Genomic DNA, 20,036 nt, shown 5'->3' on the forward strand with positions numbered 1-20,036 from the left:
CACACCCTGCTGGGCCGGGTTGCCATTAGCCCAGAGCAGCCGTCCCGCAGCCATCTGGATGACGACGGGCTGACGCTGCACACGGACGCCATCCAGCAGAGGCTAAGGCAGATCGAGGCGGGACACCAGATGGAGGTGGAGACTCTGAAGAAACAGGTGCAGGAGCTGTGGAGCCGCCTGGAGAATCAGCAGCACGCCGGCTCCCACAGGATCAACGGAGACATGGGAGACGAAGTGGTAAGATGCTGACAGGTTGGCCATGACACTGACTGACCAGCTGATCTGTTTACCTCCTGGATGTTTACCTAAAGTTGCGTTTAACTTTAGCCCAATGAACTCCTTTCACACTCCTTCTGATTGTGTGTGTCTCTCTTCATGCAGACCTCAATGACAGACTCTGAGTACAACCTGGACCCCAACTGTTTGTCGCGCTGCAGCACAGAGCTTTTCTCCGAGGCCAGCTGGGAGCAGGTGGACAAGCAGGACACTGAGGTGAGCAGCCAGGCCAAGATAATTTAGGGAGTGAAGGAACCAAACTCTCAAAGCAATGGCTGTATTTGTTTGTAGCTTACATATATGGACCTCAGCTCTCTTCAGAAATGGCAGTTGATGGTGGTTGATGGTAGGTGAGCTGCTCTGTGGATCAGAGCTGTGAACTGAGATTAGTCTGTACATTACAGGTGACTCGCTGGTACCCAGACCATTTGGCAGCCCAGTGTTATGGCTGTGAGAGCAGGTTCTGGCTCGCCACCAGGAGGCATCACTGCAGGTAAGCACTGAGGGTTCTCCAGCTGCAGAAGCTCAAACCTTCAGACACTATCCCTGTCATCAACCACTGCTCTCTGTCCTGTTGAGACTTAGAGAGATGTTTCCTTCTGTTTAAGCTCGCTCCTCTTCTGTTTCAACTGAGTTTCTTGTATCCAGATACATCCAGGCCGTGTCTAGATTAGGCCAAGGCAGCTTTCGGTTCACACTCGGCATCTTAATAACTCCTATCCATCTTAAGTGACCCTTTGCTGATGGGATTTTTATTTTGTCTCCACTAGGGCTGCACGTTTAATCTTAAGCTTTAAAAAGAAAGTATTGCATATTTTTTGTATATGTATTTCTTTTAATGCTTTGTATGTTTAAGTTGAGAAATACACATTTCAAATTATTTGTTTTTTATGCATTTTTTTGATAATCAAGCAAGTAGACTCGCAGTATTGTGAATCACAATATGACTTTATCTTCAAATCGTGCAGCCATAATCTCCACATATATCAATGTGTTTCTGCAGACCAGGGCTCAAAATCAGACTAATTTTGGTTTTCACCAGGAAGTGGTTCAGTCTTATTAATATGCATATGCTGGTATAAAAGATTTCAGTTTATTGTCTACCCTGTTCCATACTACGTATTAGAACAGAAGCGTCTCTGACGAGCAGCAAATATGGTTAAGCCAATCTGATATCAGCGCATCCTCAGTATGTTCCAGTACGTATGTATGTACATTTTAGTGCTAAGAGTGAGAGTAAGAGTTCTCTCGTTAAAGGGGTACTCTAATGATTTAGTATGACATTTCCACAAAGTTGTGGGACGTGTAAAGAGACAAACTTTAAAAAAAAAATTTAAAAAAAAAAGAGGTCCAAATCATTGTAACAGAAGCCAAGATATCCTGACTTTTAGGCCCTACTATGGGTCCAAAAATGTTAATTCCTACATTCCCCATAATGCAACTTGATTCTCTTTAGGACACTTTTCATGCCTGGTAAACACCAATGGCTTTCAAACTCCACACCTGCAGTATGTAATGCAGGCTTTCTATTATAAATTGTCTCAGATAGCTAAGATAACCCGATGACATCATGATGGTGTTGATGTAGTTAGAATTGATTGATTTTGTTGGATAGAGCCACCAAGATATAACTGTTTAGAATAAAGGGCCAGATTGCACAACTGTGACCATTCAAAGACAGTCTACTTGGAAGTATCGGGATATCTTTTGGTTAATTGGAGTGCACAGAACAAGATTCATTTTTCTATATTCTGCCTCATTCTCTCAGCTGGTGGTGTTTCCTCTGGTGTATTAATTTCTAAATATTACGGTCTGCTCTTTAATTCCTTTTCTTTGTGATGGATTGCATCAAGTCAACCACTGAGCGGCAGACATTTAACTTGTCTAGTTGCTCATCCAGTGTGGTCTGGACTGTAGACAAAATTGCATACAATACTCTGTTTATATTCATTTTTCAGCCATGGATTCAAAACACATAATTCTAGAATTAACAGTGTAGCATTGCAGCCGTTTCACAATTGTAGCTATCTTTGACTTCTAGCTTTTAGAAAACAAAACGTTGTAACACACATCTTGAGCAGTGTGTTTTAGTGTGTTACGTGTTCTCCACTGCTCAGGCAGTTCTTATCCATTGTGTGCCCCTCTCCTCTACAGTGGCAGGGAGCCTGTCCAGGAGGTCTGGTGAGATCCGGCTCCCCTGTCCCTTCACCTTCCACCCTTTTTAACCTGGCATCGCTGCACCTCCCTCCTCCTAATCCTCAACCCCCCTTTCCCCTCCCTGCTCCTTCCCCTCCTCACCTGTTGCATCGGGTATTCCCTTCATTCTGTTGTAGTTGTCAGCAAATTCTCAGGGAAATTTCTCTTCATTTCTGAGATGTATTGACTTGAGTGTGCGTCCTGCTGCGCCAACGTGTTTCCATTTGGCGGTTTTAATTGGCTGTGCGTAAGCACGGTGCTGTCAGTGAGAGGGCTGTGATTGGTCGAGGGCTGATTGTTTAGATCAGATTTCCAGATCAGAAAAATTCTAATCTTAAAAAAAAAAAAAAAAAAAAACTTTCCTCAAGTTCCTCAACCCTCCTCCTGCCTTAGCACCACATCAGCACCCTACCATCCCACCACCCTCAACACACAACGCAGCAGCATGCTGCCCCAAACCAGCCATCTGCATCTCACCTCCCAGCAGCACAGCATGGTACTGGAGACCACTCAGTCCACCTGGTGGTGTGAAAAAGGCTGGAGACTCAGAGTGAATTATTTTTTTATTTATTTTTTTCTGCTCAGGGTGAGTACAGATAGTTAGTTAGAAGAGGCCGCTGTATGTGTTAGTGTGTGAGCATGGCCTTACATCTTAATCTGAGCATGGGTATCGGAAACCTTCAGTGTGAGCTGCCTTCCTGTTTAGTGATGGTTAACGTGTTTTTTAATGGGCTGAATAATTAAGTTAGCACCGCTGAGTGTTAGAGCACCTTTTCTAACCCGGCATGTAGTGCAACATCACAGCAGAGTTGACCTGAGTTTTGCTCAGAACTCTCATTCCTTCTTTCCACCTGTTTTTATCATGCGTCCAAGGCATAGACTGTATATAAAGATGGACTACCCATCTTCACTTCTTCCCACTGTACAAAAGTGAAGCCAAAATATCCCGGATACAGCCGCTTCCATCTTGTAACTTTGGATCGGGCGGTATGAAAGTTCTGCCCATACACCCGCATGACCAATCCCGAGTCAATCACAGCTGTCAATCATGACGTTTCTCCCGAATACAGTACCAGTCAAAAGTTTGGACACAATTAACTCATTCACTTGAATGGGAAAGCGTGCCCAAACTTTTATTAGTTTGGCCCAAATCCCATTTGCTTACATTGAGTGGGCGGGATTTATGACTTATACTGCAGCGGAATCGAGATGTTTTGGCTTCACTTAAACTGTCTATGCATCAACCCCTGGTCCAAGGTGATCGGATTGTAATCGGATGGAGCAACAACAGCAAAATAATTATCTGGAAATCCGTTTGTTCACAGGAGATACATTTTGACATCAGCATCCGGTTCTTTAAATGTGGTTTAACTGAATCAGGCTAACAGGATGTTAGCCGGCTAAAATGATCCCGTTAGTTCTCATCAACTTGGTCCTTCGAACACTATCAGAGGTTTGAAGTCTTTGATGGAGTCATGTTGAATAATAGTGCGCTCTTATTTTGAAATAAGGACAACATTATCAATGTAGTTCATGTGATTGTTTTTATGACTGGCTGAAATGGCACTAAAGCTACAGACACCGTTAACCTGCTGAGCAGCTGCAGTGGAAATGTGCCAAGTCTGGTGATATTCTACATTTCTAGAGAGCTCCACTGTTCTCCAGAAACTTTTGAAAACCCATCAATGAGACGTTGCACTGGGTGACATTTTGACAACTGTAGTTCATTTCAGTTCATCTCACACCATCCTGCTGATGTAAATACTCACTTGTGCTCCAAATATGTATTAATCCACAGCTGAAAATATTGCTACAAAAATTCCCTTTTTACTCCTGTACATTTGCTAAAAACTACTGTGCCCGGTTGTTAAACAGAATAGTTCACCCATTTAAAAAAATCTTCAGAATAGGACAGATTGACTAACATATTGTTGGTTTGGGATTATTGCTTGCCTTATCCTTTTTCCTAAAGCCGAGCAACATTAAAAAACACAAAAAACACATTTTAAGTGTGCAATAAACCCCTTCCAAGATCTGTCATGAAGCAGAATAAACTTGAAAATGTATTTCTGTGTGTAATTTACCTGCAATGACAATGAATGATAGATTATTTCAATCCAACTGTACTCTACAATTTGTAAATTTCTTCCAATTGTGTGTTAAAATGGCAAATCCCCATCAAAATGTCATAAATAACCACCACGTTTTTGAGTCATTTGTATCGGAAAAATAAGCTGATGTATGAAACTTTTAAAGGGGTAGAAAAGTCATCCAGATAACGACCAATGAGCCTGCACTTTTGCAGCTCTAGATAAACCTGCTTTGAATATATTTGAAATGAAGCGAACTCCGTTTTTGCATGTACGAAGAACAGGGCCCGGTGCAAATGTAAAGGAGTAGAATTGCATGCAAAGGAGACGCATGGTAACTGTAGGTGTAAAGCGGCTCCGTCTGAGAGTCCAGTTGGTGACCTGTCCGTGTCTCCCTGCAGGAACTGCGGTAACGTGTTCTGTGCCAGCTGTTGCGACCAGAAGATCCCAGTGCCAAGCCAGCAGCTGTTCGAGCCCAGCCGCGTCTGTAAGACCTGCTACGGCAGCCTCAAGCTCAGCCCGGCTCCCCTGGACCTGGACCTGGAGCTGGAGAAACCCATCGCGGCCAGCTCCAACTGAGTTTCAGGAGGAAACGGGAGAGGATGAGCCGCCAGATGCAGACACGGGCGCACTGCTGGAGAAGAGCACAAGAGCTACACAGAATGTCCCATGTACTTTGTGTGTGTGTGTGTGTGTGTGTGTGTGTGTGTGTGTGTGTGTGTGTGTGTGTTGCAGATATGGAATTTAATATGTATATACAGAAAATGACGTGGCAGAGGTGCTGAATGACGTGTTGCTGAGCGCTCTGAACAGTGGGTGTGCACGAGGGAGTTTGGTGGATGGGTGTGTGTGTGTGCGTGCGTGAACGTGTGTGTGTGTGTGTGTGAGAGGAAATCACACATTTGCCACACAGATGGTTTGTGGCAGTGACAGGACTGCGCTCCGAGGCCAGAGGAGTGAGAATGGACATCCCGGTGCCTTGGACCAGGCAGGCAGAGAAGGTGGTCTCACTGTGTTGCCAAAGTCTCTCGGAGGGCTTTGGTCCAATCGAATCATTTCCCCGCTCATCCGCGCTTCTCAGCGGACTTCCACGTACCGTCGTCTCCGACGTGGACTGCTTCTTTTCTCCTGGAGGGGGTTAATACCGATCCGGAGCGACGTGGGACATCTCCAGGCAAGAGACGGTCGAGACAGTCCCTCCGCTTTTCGGAGTTTCTGGCTAGTTGGTGCTCACGAATGTTGTTTAGGGAAAGCTTAAAGGATCAGTTCACCCAAATCAACCATACCATGTTTCCTCACTTCCCTCTAGTTGGTATCTAACCATGCATCAAAATTCATTTTATTTTCCCAGGTTCACCCCGATACAGTGCAATACAGTAAATTGAAAAAAGGCCTGCAACTATTATTTTCATTCTCAATAAATCAGCAAATAGTGTTATCATTTAATCAGTTCCTTTTTTTTTCTGTAAAATGTCAGAAGATAGTGAAATGTGGCCATTATATTGCCTCAGAGCACACGGTCACATATTCATATTGCTTATTTTGTCGGACTAGCAGTCCAAAACCAAACAAAAAAGATATTCAGTTTAATAACACATATGACGAAGATAAGCTGCTTTATTATTAGTTTTTACATATGAGAAATTGGAACCAGAGTGTTTTCTCTAATTTGACATAATGCAACTCAATAGTGTCTCTAAATAAGATCTTCTTACTGCCTGGTAACCACTTACATCTTTCCATGCAGGCATTTCTGTTTACATTTTTGTGGTCTCCACACCCAAAGGAATATGACCCCCCGATGACATCATTATGACATCATCAGGGTTATTTTAATTTTAATTTTTTTTTAAAGAATTGATCAAGCACCTCCAGAGCCACAGAAGACATTAGTCAACTGTGTCTGTAGCCTGAGTAGTACCCCCTCCTCATGATAAACGAACGGATGTTTATCTCGTGATCTTTGTGTAAAATCGGTGGAGTGCCCCTTTACGAAATTGAACCGCTATTTTCTAGACGCCATGTCCCTACTGCCCTGGATAATTCACAGTTTTCTAGTTTGGGTGAACTGACTCTCTTAACGTGCTCTGGGCAGAATCTCAACTCGGCATATTTGCTTGCTTTTATTTGTTTTTTTTTCAGTGAGTTTTTTTTTTCTCTGCTTTTCTCACAAATGTGTGTGTGTATATATACAGCTAATTGACATGTACAAAATAGAAGAAAAAAAAAAACTATCTTGGCGAGCAGTTGTCTGCTTCAGTTTTAAGTTTGTTTTTTTTAACGTGTTGAGATACAGCCCACAGTGCAGACAGAGGATGAAGATATATTTTTTTTCCCTCTATACTTTTGAATACTTACCTTGTCCACAGCGATGAGAGTAAGTCTTTATTTTCTTTTGTTACAAAATCCCACACGTTGAGTCTTAAACAGGACTTGTTAGCGATGTATAGAAAAGACTTTAGAACATCCGACCCTTTAACAGCTGGTGGCCGCTCAGCTTTTCCACGCTGATCGCAGAGAGGTTCTAATTATTAGAACCTCTGTGGATGGACTGTTGGTCAGCGTAGTCTGCTGGGAGAGGAAACAGACGTGATGTGGCGTTGTCAGTTTGTGTCAGACGGCAGACGAGCTGCAGGTTGTTTGTGCCCCGACAACTGACTGACTGTGTAATCTCTCCTGTTAGCCATACCTTCATGCCATTCACTCACAACTATTTTTTATTTTTTTTTTATATATAAATTATTTTTACCCAGCAGGCACTGGGAGCTGGACGTCTCACTCACTTTTCAGTCTTTCGGCGGGAATCACAAGTGAAGTTGTCAATTTGACGCGTCGAGCACTCACGTTCAAATTCTAAAGGCAACATATCTTCATTTCATGCAGTTCCTATATATTTTTTTTGTTGTTTTTTTTGAGGCAGGCGGCGGTAGACCACGACCTCACTTGTGATCTCCACTTTGATTGGTCTGAAACCCGGAGGAGAGCCGCGGCAGCTGAAAGGGCTCATGGCGTTTTCAAGTCTGTAACTCCCACATGAAATCTGTTTGAGAGGCCTCACTGAGACGCCCACTCTGCCTCACACCCATTCAGTGACCTCCTTGCGCACACACAGACACACACACGCACACACTCACACACTCACACTCTTTTGTAAAATAAATGAAATAATATATTCAGATACCTATATAGCATTTAAGAAAAATGTACAGAATCCTTGAATAGTGGCTCACTTAATTAGTCACCAAAAATTTTTTTTTTTAACTTCTTTGATTTCTTATTGTTATTGATTGCTGAAAAAAACTATATTTTGCAACCCGTTGAAGACAACAGGTTTTTTTTTTTTTTTTAAATAGAGAAGCAGGATGTCCTGTTTCGATGCTGCAGTGGTTTTCCCTTTTAAATGGATTAATTTATTAAGGTTTTGTTGTTGAATTGCTGTTTTAAAAGTCCAGACAATTCAATTGCCACAGGATAATCAGTGTTTATGAGATGAGAAATGAGAGATGGTTTTGATCTGTGGCTACGGCGAGACACCTGTCATTTCTGTTTTTTTTTTGTTTTTTTTTGTATCGGCCAATCACAGAAGGATTTGTGGATGTGACGAATCCCTGATTATGAGGGGAAGGGGGGTTAAGTCAGAGGTGTTATCTAGTATCGTGTGACCTGTGACATCACACGTCACAATGAAGAAAAGAAAGTGTCTGTAGCCAATGAGACGTATATGCACTGAGAGAACCGTGGTCCAAAAAAAAGCTGCCTGAACCCAAAATAAACGCCCCCAAACTCACACACACAAACATTACTCCATTCAAACCCATCTACAAACACTACCTCTACTTTGTACACACACTTGATCACGCACACACCGATTCTCACTGAGCTACTAGTAGCCGAGTGACTTTCCAGATTCACATCATCGAGAATGGCCTTTATTATTGACAGATTTTATTTTATTTTTGATTTTTTGATTTTCTTTTTTTTTCTTTTAAGTCAGCTGGAGCATTGAAGGTACAGCACACAATCGCAGACTTTTGTTTTAATGATGATCTTATTGTTGAGACTGCCAATCTTTGAATCTTTCTTCCTCATCATCCAGCAGAGGGCCCCCCTCTTCCTTTTAGACAGGGCGCTGTAGTTCACCCCACGGGATGATCAAGTTCGGACTATCCGAGGAAATGCATAAATACAACTATGTGATTGACAACACAATGCTATTTAATCATACTGGAACTGTATCCCTGATCTCGTGTTGTTGTTTGTGTGTGTGTGTGTGTGTGTGAGATCTGTTGGGTTTTGATATGGAGGGCAGGTGATTGAGTGGGCACAGCAACGACAGGCTTCCAAGTGTTTGTTTTCCTCACTGCCCTCCCGTGGAAGTGGTCGAAGCGTCTCATTCAACCGCTCGACCTTCCGTCTTTCAACTAGAAATAGAAAAACAGCGATTTGTTTGGCCCTCAGAGATGAGACCCTGTCATTTCTGTCAATTAATATTTACAAAAACACTTGGACAAGCGATGCCACGGCAACGAAAGGGGCGTTAACTGTTCCAACGTGAATTTATTTGAGATGGAACTGCTGCGTTAAAGGTGCAGCTAATTCAAATTTTGGTTTGACCCTGATCCAGCCTCTCTCCGTTTTCTCGTCATCTGCAGATACATAGATAAACTGGAATACTGCTGGAATATCTGCCACCAGAATATTGATTTTTTTTTTTTTTTGGACATCTTAAATTTATAATGGTGATCTAACGATGGCCTGCAATCCCAGATCAGTGTTCCTATTCTACAGATAATTTATTCCAAGGCTTCACACTCCTCCCAAACCTATGTGTCTATGTCCGGAATTTTGAAAGAAAATGCTGGCCTTCATAATTCATGATCTCTTAAATACAGACTACCAATAGACTTCATTTGAAAATGATGGCTAAATGTGGTGCGTAAACGATGTCCCTTCTTCAGCCCAGTCTGAGGCCAAAGCTCTTTCGCCCCCCCCCTCCCCCCACCCCACACAGACACACTGGCAGCATGAACCCTTACGCTGTATTTTCACCACCATCACAGGCATGTGGGGGCACAAAGCTTGTTCTACAATCCATGAATGTGAAATGTCTTAAAAACAAACAAAAAAACCCGCAATTTTTTGCACATGACATTATTAACTAGACACTGCCACAGAGTGCATCAAAAATAAAGCTGAGAGTGTGCTGTGCTTCTCAGTATTGTAACGAGCATTGTGGGTGGTGGTTGTACGTGGGAGGGAGGGAGGGACGGGACGGTCGGGTAACGTGGTAAACAGGTCATCAGTTAACGTACATGTTGCCAGTATGATCCCTTGCTGTGCTTCTTTTTTTTCTTCTTTGATATGTTTTTTTTTTTATGTTTTTCTCTTCACTCACGCTGACGTGCTCTGTCAGAGGCGTCACTGCAACGGCCCAGTAGTCACTTGACGAGAATGTGTACGTTTGAATGCATTGAGTGGGTGTGTGTGTATATGTGTGTGTGTGTCTCTTTTGGTGGAGACTGGTGCCAAGCAGTTTTATTACGGGTCTCTCACAAAGGGATCACTCGTGCGTTTGTTTGATTTTCCTCTTTCTTTTTTTTCGCCCCCTTCTGTTTGATAAGCACTTTGAACCTTCTCATTTCTGTCAGAGGAGTGTGTAGCTGTACATAGCAATTTCCTGTAACAACAAGTGCTCCTTGTTCAGTCTGGATATTTTGTTTTGTCGGATTTACTTTAAAGAGCATTACATTGTTGTAGAATTGAAGGACAAAAATAAACTAGATAAACCTACTCTGTTGTCTGCTAGCAGTACCTGATATCTGCTCTCACTGATTAAAGCTGACGTGTAACGGAATACCTGCAGCTGAAAACACACACACACACGCACAGTGCGTGGCAATATCTTTGTGGGGACCCGCCATTGACATAATGCGATTCCTAGCCCCTTACCATAACCTTAACCATCACAACCAAATGCCTAACCTTAACCCTAACCATAACCTTATTCCAACCCTAATCCTAAAACCAAGTCTTAACCCTCAAACAGCCCCTTTAAAGTTGTGGGGTCCAGCATTTTGGCCCCACAAAGCTGTCCGGACCCCACAAGTATACTGTATTCCCGGTTTTTGGACCCCACGAATATAGTTAAACAAGAACACACACACGCACACACACAAAGAAGAAAGCAGTCGAGACACTTCAATCATGTTTAATGCATGTACTGGTATACATCTCTAAAAATCAAGAAAATCGTTTAAGTTACTGTCTAACATCAACGTCTACTTACTGAATGCAAATTCAAGTGAATACGTGACCGAAAAGAACAACCAAGAGAGAGAATCAAGATCGAAAAAAAAGCGACAAGTGCTGCTCTAAGTTAGTCATGCTCACTGATGTGACGAATGGAGGTGGTCTTACTGGCTCTAAAGAAACAATACTAGGAAGTGACAACCCCTGACGAATACTAGACTTCATATCACTGCACAGGAACAGGACATCTGTACCATAACTAGCAGCAGCAGCAGCAGCGGCGGCGGCGGGCTAAGAGCAAGCTGAGGCAGCGTCGGCCAATCAGAGGCAGAGCTGCGTGCTTCTTGATCTTAGGTTTGCTATAAACAACACAAGGAACACTTGGAGCAAAAACATTGCTTACTAATTGTTTTTACAAAGTATGGCCGGATGACGACTGTCAATAAAGCATTCAAATGTAATTATATTTCAAAGGCTATTGAGTCAAGAGGACCGTACATTTTGATCCAAAGAAAGACGACTGGTCATGTAACAAGAACGAGCTTTTTAACTCCTGTTCATATCCAATCTCATGTGCAAAGTGTTGCCTCCTCGGACCTCTCCCTCATCAGGATTTATGTGCGCAATTAAATGTCGGTTTGATTCTCTGAACAGAGAAAAAAACAAACCCTAAAATGATAACTTTGGATTCTAATGAAATGTTGAGATTTTGAATTTCGTAACCAACGACATCAGTAATCTCCCTGCAACGTCTTTAGAAACTCTTTTTAAAAAAAATAGACGTGGCTTTCCAGCCGACTATTCCCTTTTATCTATAAAAACTCAGACGGCAATATATTTACAACTTTGAGTACGTATCATAAAGTAGATTCTCTTGACCCTGTAGATCAGCGTAGGTTCCCTGCCACCAAATCTACCGCGGGATTTCTCCCATGAAAGCACGTGTCAGAAAAGAGAGGATTGTCGCAGGAGACGTCTCCCAGTGCAGGTGTACGTGTTGTCGAACGAGGAACTGATGCACTGAGCACTATGTACAGGCAATGGGGGCTGACGTTCAGCCTGAGCGATGTGTTTGTGTGCATGTGTGTGTGCTTGCACTCAAGAGTGGATCGATGGTTTCCCCATAGTTTCTCTTCGACCATCCAGTCAGGAGCAGCGCGGAACTGGATTCACACCGACGACTGATCCCACACCTGCAAGACAACAACAGGGGGGAAAGGGGCTAATTTGCTGGTGTGGCCGTTTGGATTCACCTTATCAGCCGAATGGCTTACAGCAGGCGCTAATGGATCAACGTTTGTATCTCGTAAGTTACCCCACTAATAATGCCCGGAATGATACCAAACTTCTACAGTAATACAAATAGTTTCTGTACTCATAAAACGAGGCATTAGAGCATTTGCAAGTACACCAAGAGTTTATTTAAATAGCACTTGCCTGATGGCTTCTACTCTCTGCTGCTAGCGCTGGTAGCTAGCGCTGGTAGCTAGCGCTGGTAGCACTCCGATTCTCCTCCATTAGTTGGAGCTCCTCGTCCGTGTATTCAGGCACGAATAGGTACGGGCGACCTTCCAAATTGAGCCACTCATCGTCGCGTTCGATGCTCACCTCTGACTCTGCCATTTTCTTGATCTAGTCTGCTGTTCTCTCGCTTCTTGCTCGGTAGTCTCTTCCGGCAATAGATGTTGTGCTCTGTGCGTGATCTCGCGCGATAGCACAGTAGCAGAGAGGAGTATCCATCAGGCAAGTGTTATTTAAATATACTTCTGGTGTAGTTACAAACTTTCTAATGCCTTGTTTTATAAGTACAGAAACGATTTGTACTAGTGTAGAAGTTTGGTGTCATTCCGGGCATTATTAGTGGGGTAACTTACGAGATACAAACATGGATCCATTAATTCCTGCAATAAGCTAACCAGCTGATAATGCTAACTCGACCAACGTTGTAAAAAAGGGAAAAAAGCTTCTTGGGGGGTGTTTGGCTCGAGGTCAAGGTGCAAAGCAGCCTACGGTGAAATTACTCCGAACCATCACTTTAATATCTAAAAATGTCAGTTGGAACATATTCATATTAAATATTCTTGTACTGTTCATTTCATAGTTACAGGTTGTTGTAATCAAATGTATTTCACATCTCAGTAGGGCTGCAACTAACGATTATTTTTATTAATCGATTAGTTGTTTGGTCTATAAAATGTCAGTGTTTCCCAAAGCCCCGGATGATGTCCTCAGATGTCTTGTTTTGTCCACAACTCAAAAGATATTCAGTTTATGTCACAGAGGAGAGAAGAAACTAGAACATATTCACATTTAAGAAGCTGGAATCAGAGAATTTTTCATAAAAAATGACTCCAAAAGGATTATCAAAATAGTTGGCGATTTAATAAATAGTTGACAACTAACTGATTAATCGATTCATCTTTGCAGCTCTGCATCTGAGCAGTTTTTACCTTAATGAGAATTTTAACTTAAAGGTCCCATGGCATGAAAATGTCACTTTATGAGGTTTTTTAACATTAATATGCGTTCCCCCTGCCTGCCTATGGTCCCCCAGTGGCTAGAAATGGTGATAGGTGTAAACCGAGCCCTGGGTATCCTGCTCTGCCTTTGAGAAAATGAAAGCTCAGATGGGCCGATCTGGAATCTTCTCCTTATGAGGTCATAAGGAGCAAGGTTACCTCCCCTTTCTCTGCTTTGCCCGCCCAGAGAATTTGGCCCACCCGTGAGAGAGAGATGGCTTTCAAACGAGCTAAGTGGCAGTTGGTCAAGGCCCCCCCCCCCCCTCTCTCTCCTCTTCAATAGCTACAGACACAGAAATGGCACATCCTAAGGAAAGCTCATTGTGGGACTGGCTCTAGTGGCTGTAATTCTGCACCAAGGCTGAATTATGGGAAAGAGACTTCAGATACAGTATTAGGGGACCACTAAGGCCTATATAAAAGAGACTTCAGATACAGTATTAAGGGACCACTAAGGTCTATATAAAAGAGACTTCAGATACAGTATTAGGGGACCACTAAGGTCTATATAAAAGAGACTTCAGATACAGTATTAAGGGACCACTAAGGTCTATATAAAAGAGACTTCAGATACAGTATTAGGGGACCACTAAGGTCTATATAAAAGAGACTTCAGATACAGTATTAGGGGACCACTAAGGTCTATATAAAAGAGACTTCAGATACAGTATTAGAGGACTACTAAGGCCTATATAAAAGAGACTTCAGATACAGTATTAGGGGACCACTAAGGCCTATATAAAAGAGACTTCAGATACAGTATTAGGGGACCACTAAGGTCTATATAAAAGAGACTTCAGATACAGTATTAGGGGACCACTAAGGTCTATATAAAAGAGACTTCAGATACAGTATTAGGGGACCACTAAGGTCTATATAAAAGAGACTTCAGATACAGTATTAGGGGACCACTAAGGTCTATATAAAAGAGACTTCAGATACAGTATTAGGGGACCACTAAGGCCTATATAAAAGAGACTTCAGATACAGTATTAGGGACTACTAAGGCCTATATAAAAGAGACTTCAGATACAGTATTAGGGGACCACTAAGGCCTATATAAAAGAGACTTCAGATACAGTATTAGGGGACCACTAAGGCCTATATACAGTGCCTTGCGAAAGTATTCGGCCCCCTTGAACTTTTCGACCTTTTGCCACATTTCAGGCCTCAAACATAAAGATATAAAACTGTAATTTTTTGTGAAGAATCAACAACAGGTGGGACACAATCATGAAGTGGAATGAAATTTATTGGATATTTCAAACCTTTTAAACAAATAAAAAACTGAAATATTGGGCGTGCAAAATTATTCAGCCCCCTTAAGTTAATACTTTGTAGCACCACCTTTTGCTGCGATTACAGCTGTAAAGTCGCGGGGTATGTCTCCATCAGTTTTGCACATCGAGAGCTGACATTTTTGCCCATTCCTCCTTGCAAAACAGCTCGAGCTCAGTGAGGTTGGATGGAGAGCGTTTGTGAACAGCAGTTTTCAGTTCTTTCCACAGATTCTCGATTGGATTCAGGTCTGGACTTTGACTTGGCCATTCTAACACCTGGATATGTTTATTTGTGAACCATTCCATTGTAGATTTTGCTTTATGTTTTGGATCATTGTCTTGTTGGAAGACAAATCTCCGTCCCAGTCTCAGGTCTTTTGCAGACTCCATCAGGTTTTCTTCCAGAATGGTCCTGTATTTGGCTCCATCCATCTTCCCATCAATTTTAACCATCTTCCCTGTCCCTGCTGAAGAAAAGCAGGCCCAAACCATGATGCTGCCACCACCATGTTTGACAGTGGGGATGGTGTGTTCAGGGTGATGAGCTGTGTTGCTTTTACGCCAAACATAACGTTTTGCATTGTTGCCAAAAAGTTCGATTTTGGTTTCATCTGACCAGAGCACCTTCTTCCACATGTTTGGTGTGTCTCCCAGGTGGCTTGTGGCAAACTTTCAACGACACTTTTTATGCATATCTTTAAGAAATGGCTTTCTTCTTGCCACTCTTCCATAAAGGCCAGATTTGTGCAGTATACGACTGATTGTTGTCCTATGGACAGAGTCTCCCACCTCAGCTGTAGATCTCTGCAGTTCATCCAGAGTGATCATGGGCCTCTTGGCTGCATCTCTGATCAGTCTTCTCCTTGTATGAGCTGAAAGTTTAGAGGGACGGCCGGGTCTTTGTAGATTTGTAGTGGTCTGATACTCCTTCCATTTCAATATTATCGCTTGCACAGTGCTCCTTGTGATGTTTAAAGCTTGGGAAATCTTTTTGTATCCAAATCCGGCTTTAAACTTCTCCACAACAGTATCTCGGACCTGCCTGGTGTGTTCCTTGTTCTTCATGATGCTCTCTGCGCTTTTTACCGGACCTCTGAGACTATCACAGAGCAGGTGCATTTATACGGGAGACTTGATTACACACAGCTGGATTCTATTTATCATCATTAGTCATTTAGGTCAACATTGGATCATTCAGAGATCCTCACTGAACTTCTGGAGAGAGTTTGCTGCACTGAAAGTAAAGGGGCTGAATAATTTTGCACTACGTCCCACTTTTTCAGTTTTTATTTGTTAAAAAAGTTTGAAATAGCCAATGAATTTCGTTCCACTTCATAATTGGGACCCACTTGTTGTTGATTCTTCACAAAAAATTACAGTTTTATATCTTTATGTTTGAGGCCTGAAATGTGGCAAAAGGTCGAAACGTTCAAGGGGGCCGAATACTTTCGCAAGGCACTGTAAAAGAGACTTCAGATACAGTATTAGAGGACCACTAAGGTCTATATAAAAGAGACTTCAGATACAGTATTAAGGGACCACTAAGGCCTATATAAAAGAGACTTCAGATACAGTATTAGGGGACCACTAAGGTCTATATAAAAGAGACTTCAGATACAGTATTAGGGGACCACTAAGGTCTATATAAAAGAGACTTCAGATACAGTATTAGGGGACCACTAAGGTCTATATAAAAGCATCCAAAAAGCAGCATGCCATAGGACCCTTAAGAAAAATGCTGCTACTGTAGTTTTTTACTCTAACTCAGTAATTAATGCATTTGTTGAGAACTATTTTCTGGTGCGGATAAATACATATTTGGAGTATTTACAGCAGCGGGACAGTGTTTGTGCGAATGAGTCAAAAATAAACTACAGTGTGTGTTTCCATGGTGATGAAGGGACAGTGAAACGGTGTGGCTCATCGGTTCAGTATAGTATAATAGTCCATGGCACAGAGGAAGGTGATATACTGTATCAGGCTACGGCAACACAGATTATACTTCTTAGTAGAACCAATCTATTGTTGGTTTTGGTCTTTAGATGGAATTGGTTGACAATAAGAAAAATATAAAATATTACCAGAATTATCCTTTAAGATATCACAGAATTCTGTGAAATGATCACGAACTGTTAACAGCTCATTTCGTGGTGGTTGCATGGAATGTGTGAAAATTCCAGACTGATCTCATAAAGTGGCGTATGTACGACACGCCAATTCGTATGCCATTTTGGCGTGTTATCAAGACGCATAATCGCCTGTTTATCAACGGCGTTTGGCCGCCATTGACCTACATTACGTGTGAATTTTGGCCGTAGCGAGTAGTATGAAAGGACGTAAGTCCGCAGAGGGAGGTTGAATGGGGTGGTGGATGGGTAAAACACAGGACTTACACCCAGGAGAGAACCGAGATTGCGTCCCACGTGTGGTGTTTTTCAGCCTTTTCTTTTTTTTTTTTACACGCGTGTGACGTTCTCGCGATAGTACGGCATGTTCTCGCGATAACACGCAACCTGGCGACGCCACGTGGTGTGTATGTTTACATCCGCTGTATACAGCGTAGACATACACGTGGAAAGCTCAAAATGCGTACAGAGTACACGCCATTTGGCTTTAGGAAAGTGGCGTGTATGTTTACGCAAAGTCATGATGCCATGTTGGAAAATTCCATGTGGCCACCATGGAAAACAATGCCAATGTAAAGTCAATGAGAAGATGACATAGCATTAAGAGCGACGACGGTAGCAAGTAGTATGAAAGCCCGAAAATCTGCATAAGGAGGTCGGGGTGGTGGATGGGATCGTGTCCCACATGTCACATTTCCTAAATCGAACTGTCGCTTTCTTCTTTTACTAAACTCAACCGTACGTTGTTGTTTTCCTAAACCCAACCGTCCTGTTGTTCCGCCACAAGCTTTTCCTTGACTAAAGGGTCCGTGTTGATTTCACGGAATTGTTCCGTGGGTCCATCACGGAATTTTCGGCGATTCCGTGAAACTGCCACAGATTTTGAGTTAAGGGGCCGTGTTCATCTCACGGAATTCTGTGAGATCAGGTTGAAATACGGCGGGGAAACTTGCTTGCGACTTTCACAGACAAGACTCTCAACACTTTGGAGATTTATTTCTCTTTGCACACTTGTGTCCAGATACATTTTACGCTCAAGTACAACTTCAGGGAGGCGTATGGATACAGATCCTGGAAGTGTACTTGTGATCTGACAACACGATGGACAAATGAAATGATCAGCGAGAAGAAATCAAGAGCCCAAAGACTGAAACAGCTTTGTGTTACCGGACGATGCAACATGAACCATGGGTTATAATCAAATCTAACATAATATTCAATATTAGAATAGCTTTGCTACTAGAGGTAATGTCTCATGTTATCTCATCTCTATACTGTATCTTAATATTTCATGTTAGAACTATAATCATTAATTAATAATGCATTGATAACTAATATTAAATGTATTATATTGTTCTTTCAACATTTTTCATTGATATTGTATGTCCCATAATGTTTTATTGCCATGTTTTGCTGCTTGCAAACCCTTTTCTTTTATTTCCTGTATTCTTGCTTTGGCGGATCTAGAAAATTTGACATGGGGGGGGGCAAAGGGGTAGCAAGACATCTTGGCAGGGTGGCAGGGGAAGACGATACATGGGAACCCCCATTATGTAAACGCACTGCTATGCCCTACTACGCCCTCAACTGCTACAACTATTATTTCTAGTCCTAGTTCCATTATCTTTATTGTGACTATAATTGCCACTGTTCATCATACCAACTGCTATAATTATTATGAATCATAATTCTTTATATCTGTATCCGTCTCTGTGTCCCAAGAGCACCAAGAGCCTGCGCCTGTTTGAGGTTTCTGCCCAAAGGGAAGTTTTTCCTCGCCACTGTTGCACCAAATGCTTGCTCTTGGGGGGTAATTGTTGGGTCTTTCTAAATTATAGAGTGTGGTCTAGACCTACTCTATCTGCCAAGTGTCTTGAGAAGAGTGAACTCTTGTTCACTAGCTGAAATTGAATTAAATGGCTTGATCATATTTACTGATACAGACAAATAGCAGAAAATAGAACAGAATGTGTTGTTTTATCAGTAATTATGATCAAACAAAAGGTCAAACAAATGCTATGATAGAGAAACTGTAAAACATCATTAGATAATCTATGTATATATGTATAATCTTTACATATCTAACCCTATAACATCTACACAGCCAAATGGAAAAACTGAAAACATGTCATGTCACTGAGTGACATGAACACTGACACTAGTGCTGCCAGTTGACTTTTAGACAGTGGCTGCACTCAATGATTCTGATTGAGATAACCATTGTTATGATTTGGCACCACAAAATAATATTCATGTTTATATACAGTAGCATATATATTATAAACAACAATTACAACATGACTACAGCTAGTAAATGTATTTTACTCGATCCCCAGGTTCTCAAATGCCCTGTGAACTGGAGCTCTTGGTATACATAAAATAATAACTAATTCACAATTCCATAATATACAGCAACAGACACAATTAACTGTGTATTTATTATTAATGAAACATTTGTTTTTAATGACTTATTAGCCTACTCCAACTTAAAGAAAATGCCCCTGATAAAAATAGGCCAACTTCACATGAAATGAATAATGTAGGATAGTTGCTTGACATTATCACATGCTTCTCTCACAGCCGGCCTGCTGGAGCTTTTAATCCAGCTCTGCAAAGTTGCAGATCTTTCAGCTGCTTCTTTCAGCTCCTTCTCTCTCTCTCTCTTCTTCAGTTGTCTTTGTTGTGAAGGCACACAAAACTAACATTAGCCTATACTTTTTTTTTTTTTTTTTAAATGCAAAGTTTATTACATTAACCAATTGGGACATTCATTTATTATCGCATAACAAAGTAAGTCGACTTTCACTTTCACTAACGTCACATCTGATTGTTGGTTGAAAACTTATGTAACATATTGACTGTTGACTGAAACAACCTATAGCATGATTTAAGAGCCCAAACCATCCCATCCCTGAGCCTCTCTCTTCTCTACAGAACGCACACTCATGTAACGTAGCCACGTTACTGTCAAACTGGGAAAGCAACAAATACAATGGGATTAAGAAGGCTAGTCGAAACATAACTGTTGTGTGCATGTAATAAATCTCTTCTGATTGTATGTTTGTTAGGCTACTTATTAGCTACAGGGCCCTACGGTGTAATGTAATATAAGGATAAGCAAAGCTTTTCACATATTGACTTTTGCAGGCCAGAGTAGCTGGAGATATTAGCTGAAGCCTAAAAGTGGGGATATTGCTAGCCAAGAAAATTCTGAGAAGTGCACAGGAGGAAGAGAAGGAGGGAAACTGGAGAGACCAGGCGGGTCAGAGCAGGAGAAGACCACAGAAGGAGATGCAGAAA

At 42.0% G+C, this 20,036-nt stretch overlaps 2 protein-coding genes across 12 annotated transcripts in view; one reads left to right on the forward strand and one right to left on the reverse strand.

Moving 5' to 3' along the window:
* Positions 1–16: 16 nt before the first annotated feature.
* Positions 17–5,089, forward strand: LOC120560501 (myotubularin-related protein 3-like). The gene is made up of 4 exons (XM_039803083.1): positions 17–237; positions 382–492; positions 681–769; positions 2,431–5,089. Exons 1-4 carry the CDS (start codon positions 130–132, stop codon positions 2,459–2,461), a joined length of 339 nt encoding a protein of 112 aa, XP_039659017.1. The 5' UTR covers positions 17–129; the 3' UTR covers positions 2,462–5,089.
* A 5,661-nt stretch (positions 5,090–10,750) lies between these two features.
* LOC120561008 (citron Rho-interacting kinase) overlaps positions 10,751–20,036 on the reverse strand; it is a 72,222-nt gene continuing 62,936 nt past the window's right edge. For all 11 annotated transcript variants that reach the window (XM_039803960.1, XM_039803959.1, XM_039803955.1 and 8 more), the window contains one exon: positions 10,751–12,004. In XM_039803960.1, coding sequence (XP_039659894.1) covers positions 11,981–12,004 — 24 coding nt within the window. In that variant the 3' untranslated portion in view covers positions 10,751–11,980. The remainder of the gene's footprint in view (positions 12,005–20,036) is intronic.

The sequence above is a fragment of the Perca fluviatilis genome, chromosome 6 (genome assembly GCF_010015445.1).
Source record: "Perca fluviatilis chromosome 6, GENO_Pfluv_1.0, whole genome shotgun sequence".
Lineage (NCBI taxonomy): Eukaryota > Metazoa > Chordata > Actinopteri > Perciformes > Percidae > Perca > Perca fluviatilis.

Bases quoted from the DNA above. Each gene is read 5' to 3' on its own strand.
- LOC120560501 (XM_039803083.1), top strand. From the start codon at position 130: ATGGAGGTGGAGACTCTGAAGAAACAGGTGCAGGAGCTGTGGAGCCGC. The intron at 238-381 runs GTAAGATGCTGA...CTCTTCATGCAG, and splicing joins GAGACATGGGAGACGAAGTG to ACCTCAATGACAGACTCTGA. The intron at 493-680 runs GTGAGCAGCCAG...TGTACATTACAG, and splicing joins TGGACAAGCAGGACACTGAG to GTGACTCGCTGGTACCCAGA.